This window comes from Otolemur garnettii, unplaced genomic scaffold (assembly GCF_000181295.1).
Source record: "Otolemur garnettii isolate 467f Iridium unplaced genomic scaffold, OtoGar3 scaffold00081, whole genome shotgun sequence".
In the NCBI taxonomy this organism is placed as follows: domain Eukaryota; kingdom Metazoa; phylum Chordata; class Mammalia; order Primates; family Galagidae; genus Otolemur; species Otolemur garnettii.
Window position 1 is genome coordinate 3,220,484 of NW_003852476.1, and position 4,468 is coordinate 3,224,951.

At 41.4% G+C, this 4,468-nt stretch overlaps 1 protein-coding gene across 1 annotated transcript in view; it reads left to right on the forward strand.

The window, feature by feature from the left end:
• The window catches only part of KIAA0586 (KIAA0586 ortholog), a 156,307-nt gene that overhangs the window by 2,997 nt on the left and 148,842 nt on the right, over positions 1-4,468 (forward strand). The window contains exons 4-5 of the mRNA XM_023515871.1: positions 1,823-1,892; positions 4,087-4,156. Of these exons, the coding sequence (XP_023371639.1) occupies positions 1,823-1,892; positions 4,087-4,156 (140 nt within the window). The remainder of the gene's footprint in view (positions 1-1,822; positions 1,893-4,086; positions 4,157-4,468) is intronic.

A 4,468-nucleotide genomic window follows, 5' to 3' on the forward strand; every position in this document is an offset into this window, starting at 1 on the left:
TCCAGCAGGATCACGACTGAGTTATTTCCATCCATCTGTACCAGCACAGTACTTCAATGTCAAACAAAAAATAGCTTTACTGGCTTGGCACCCATAGCTCAGTGAGTACGGTGCCACCCACATATACTGAGGTTGGCAGGTTCAAGCCTGGCCTGGGCCTACTAACCAACAATGACAACTGCAACCAAAAAATAGCCAGGTGTTGTGGCAGGCACCTGTAGTCCCAGCTACTCTTAAGCCCAAGAATTTGAGATTGCTGTGAGCTGTGACCCTACAGCACTCTACCCAAGGCAACATAGTGACATCTTTCTGTCTCAAAAAAGTAAGAAAAAAAAAAGAAACTTTGCCATTTTTCTGGATTAAAAAAAGAGCATTTCATATTATTTTGTAATTTTTTGTAGGGACAAGAGTCTCACTTTATTGCCCTCAATAAAATGCCGTGGCATCACACAGCTCATAGCAACCTCTTCCTCCTGGGCTTAAGGCGATTCTCTTGCCTCAGCCTCCCAAGTAGCTGGGACTACAGGTGCCCACCACAATGCCCAGTTATTTTTTTGTTGCAGTTTGGCTGGGGCCGGGTTTAAACCTACCACCCTCCATATATGAGGCCAGCACCCTACTCACTGAGCCACAGGCGATGCCCATGTTTTGTATTTCTTTTGTTATTAGTAAAGGGAAGGTTTTTTCACATACATGGCCATTCATATTCCTTTTTTGTTTATTACATAATACATGAAATACAATAATTCATGAAAGTTGAAAAAGAGTTACATCTTTATTTGTAGGAGTTCTTTTTTTTAAATTAAATCATAGCTGTGTACATTAATACCATCATGGGGTACAGTGTGTTGATTCTATATACAGTTTGAAATACTTTCATCCATCTGGTTAACATAGCCTTCATGCCATTTTCTTAGTTATTGTGTTAAGACCTTTATATTCTACATTTAGAAAGATTCATATGTACCCCCACAGGATAAACCATAGACGTGATCCCACCAATCGCCCTCCCTCCACCTATCCTCCCCCCTCCCCTCCACTCCCTCTACCCTTTCCCCGTATTCTTGGGCTAAAATTGGGTTATAGCTTTCCTATGAAAGCTATAATTTAGTTTCATAATAGGGTTGAGTACATTGGATACTTTTTCTTCATTCTTGAGATACTTTGCTAAGAAGAATATTCTCCAGCTCCATCTGTAGAAGTTCTTTATGTTAATTTCTTGGATGCATTCTACTGTATTGCTAATCTCATTGGCTATTTTTTTAGAGAGTTAACATCTGTCATTAGTGGAACAATTTCCTTTTATAGTTTCTTTTTCTTATTTAGCAGTAAAAAGAAAAAGCATGTGTATGGCAGATAAAGAGCAACATGGAATGAACCTCATACATTAAAGTCAGTGTCTCAGCACTAAGTAGACTCTTAGAGATTGAAATCTGGGGTCATACTATGGAAGCAGAAAGTCATTTGTTAGTAGGTGTCATCTATACAGAGGCACCTTCTGAGACCACAGAGAAGCTCTGAAGCATCTGAGATGGTGAATGACTTGCTGTGCTAGACGTGGCAGACCAGGTTTGAGTCTGAATCTCAGCCACACATTGGCTTCCTGGTTTTTCTGCACATTCATCCACGTGTCTGACAGTACATTACTCATTTTCCACATCCCTGAGTAGTTTCAAGGGACCTAAGCACGGAGGGGTACTGGGACTGAAGTATATAAAATGCACAGTCCTGCCCTCTCAGAACATGGCAGCCACATAGTGATACTTGATAAGTAGTAAATCATAAAGCTTATTTAGTCTCTTTTTCTTTTCATACCTGAAAGGGTTTTTCTAAAGACACTGCAATTCAAGGATTACCTTTGGATAAAACAGAAGAGAGCAACAGACAAAAAGGTAAAAGAATAGAATTTATTTTTTTTCTTGTGATAAAATATATGTAACATAAACCTTACCATTTTAACTATTTAAAAGTGTACAGTTCTTTGACATTAAGTAAATTCACACTATTGTGCAATCATCTCCATCCATCTCCAGAATTTTACTAGGGAGGCTGAGGCAAGAGAATTGCTTAAGCCCAGGAGTGGGAGGTTGCTGTGAGCGGTGATGCTATGGCACTCTCCTGAGGGTGATAAAGTAAAACTCTCTCTCTAAAGAAAAAAAACCCCACTAATTCTCCATTTCCCCTCCCTTCGGTCCCTGACAGCCAATATCCTACTTTCTGTCGATGAATTTGACTACTCTGGGTTCCTTATATAATTGAAATCATATCGTATTTGACCTTTTGTGACTGGCTTATTTCAGTTAGCATAATATTTTCAAGATTCATTTATGTCATAAATAACATAATGTGTCAGAATTTTCTTCTTAAGGGTAGAAGTGATTTTAAAACATTCCTTAAAGCTGGGTGCAGTGGTGGTTCAAGCCTGTAATCCCAGCACTTTGGGAGGCTGAGGAAAGAGGGTCTCTTGAGCCCAGCAGTTTGAGACCAGCCTGAGCAAGAGTGCGATGCCATCTCTACAAGTACATACAAAAAGTAGTCATGTGTCATGGTACATGACTGTAGTCATAGATACTGGAGAGGCTGAGGCAGGAGGATCTCTTGAACACGTGTTTGAGACTCCTGAGAGCTATGATGATGTCACTGCACTCTAGCCAGGGCAACAGAGTGAGACTCTGTTTCACAACAAACAAATAAAAAACAAAAATAAAAACTCTCATTAAACAGCCTTACAGTTTTTATTTATTATTTTCATTTAAATTAGTTTTTCCTCCCAAATTAAACTATACATAGCATCTCTAAAATTCATAAAAAGCTTTGTATTACCAAACTATTGCAGAGATTTGGCGGTAGATATCTATATAACTTCTGGCTTCACTGTTCTGAATAGTCTTTGTAGGATAACAGATTAAGGATGTGTTTCAAAAAATTTAATGAGAGATAAGGCCAGGCATGGTGACTCTCACCTATAGTCACACTCTGGGAGGCCAAAGCCTCTGGATTGCTTGAGCTCAGAAATTCTTTTTTTTTTTTTTTTTTGAGACAGAGCCTCAAGCTATCCCCCTGGGTAGAGTGCCGTGGCATTACAGCTCACAGCAACCTCCAACTCCTGGGCTCAAGCGAGTCTCCTGCCTCCGCCTCCCAAGTAGCTGGGACCACAGGCGCCCGCCACAACGCCTGGCCATTTTTTTGCAGCCGTCATTGTTGTTTGGCGGGTCCGGGCTGGGGATTCAAACCCGCCACCTTAGGTGTACGTGGCTGGCGCCTTAGCCGGTTGAGCCACAGGCGCCGAGCCAGCTCAGAAATTCAAGAGCAGCCTGAGGAAGAATGAGACCCAGTCTCTTAAAAAAAACAGGGTGGCGCCTATGGTTCAGTGAGTAGGGCGCTGGCCCCATATACTGAGGGTGATGGGTTCAAACCAGGCCTCGGCTAAACTGCAAGGAAAAAAATAGCCAGGCGATGTGGCCAGTGCCTGTAGTCCCAGCTACTCTGGAGGGTGAGGCAAGAGAATCACCTAAGTCCAAGAGCTGGAGGTTGCTTTGAGTTGCGACTCCACAGTACTCTACCAAAGGTGACAAAGTAAGACCCTGTCTCTTAAACAAACAAAACCAAACCCTCTCCCCAAAACAAATAGCTGGGCATTGTGGTGGGTGCCTGTAGTCCCAGCTACTGGGGAGGCTGAGGCAAGAAGATCACTTGAGCCCAAGAGTTTGAGGTTGCTGTGAGGTATGATGTCATGGTACTGTACCCAAGGTAACAAAGTAATACCAATAAATGAATGAATGAATGAATGAATAAATACATAAATAAAGCACTTGCTTTTATCTCATTCTAAGTAGTTTTCTCTTTACTGTGAGCAGATCTCTTCAATTTGGCCTCAGGTGTTTTAACAATTTTTTTCCCTAGGGTCTAAGGTTGTGGTGATTATGTTATCACTTAGTCCCTTAACTTATTCCTTACCTTTTAAAATTGAGAATCCTATTGTTGAATTCCTAAATATCCTTTTAATTAAAAAGATTTTTTAATAGCTTGTTAAAATGTTATAAATTGTCAGTAAATCTAAAGTATATTTTTGTCTTGGGTTTCCAGCAAATGACGTCTTTATTTCTCAGTACACAACAGGACAGAAGGATGCTGTAAGAACAGCTTTAAAGCAAAAGTAAGTTTCATTTACAGAAAATAGTTGGACCCTCTCTTGTGGTTAAAATAAGCTTCAGGCTTGGAGCCTATAGCTTAAGCAGCTAAGGTGCCAGCCACATATACCGGAGTTGGCGGGTTCGAATCCAGCCTGGGCCTGCCAAACAACAATGACAACTACAACCCCAAAATAGCCAGGCATTGTGGTGGGTGCCTGTAGTCTAGTTACTTGGGACACTGAGGCAAGAGAATCACTTAAGCCCAAGAGTTGGAGGTTGCTGTGAGCCATGATGCTACAGCACTCTACCCAGGGCGACAGCTTGAGGCTCTGTCT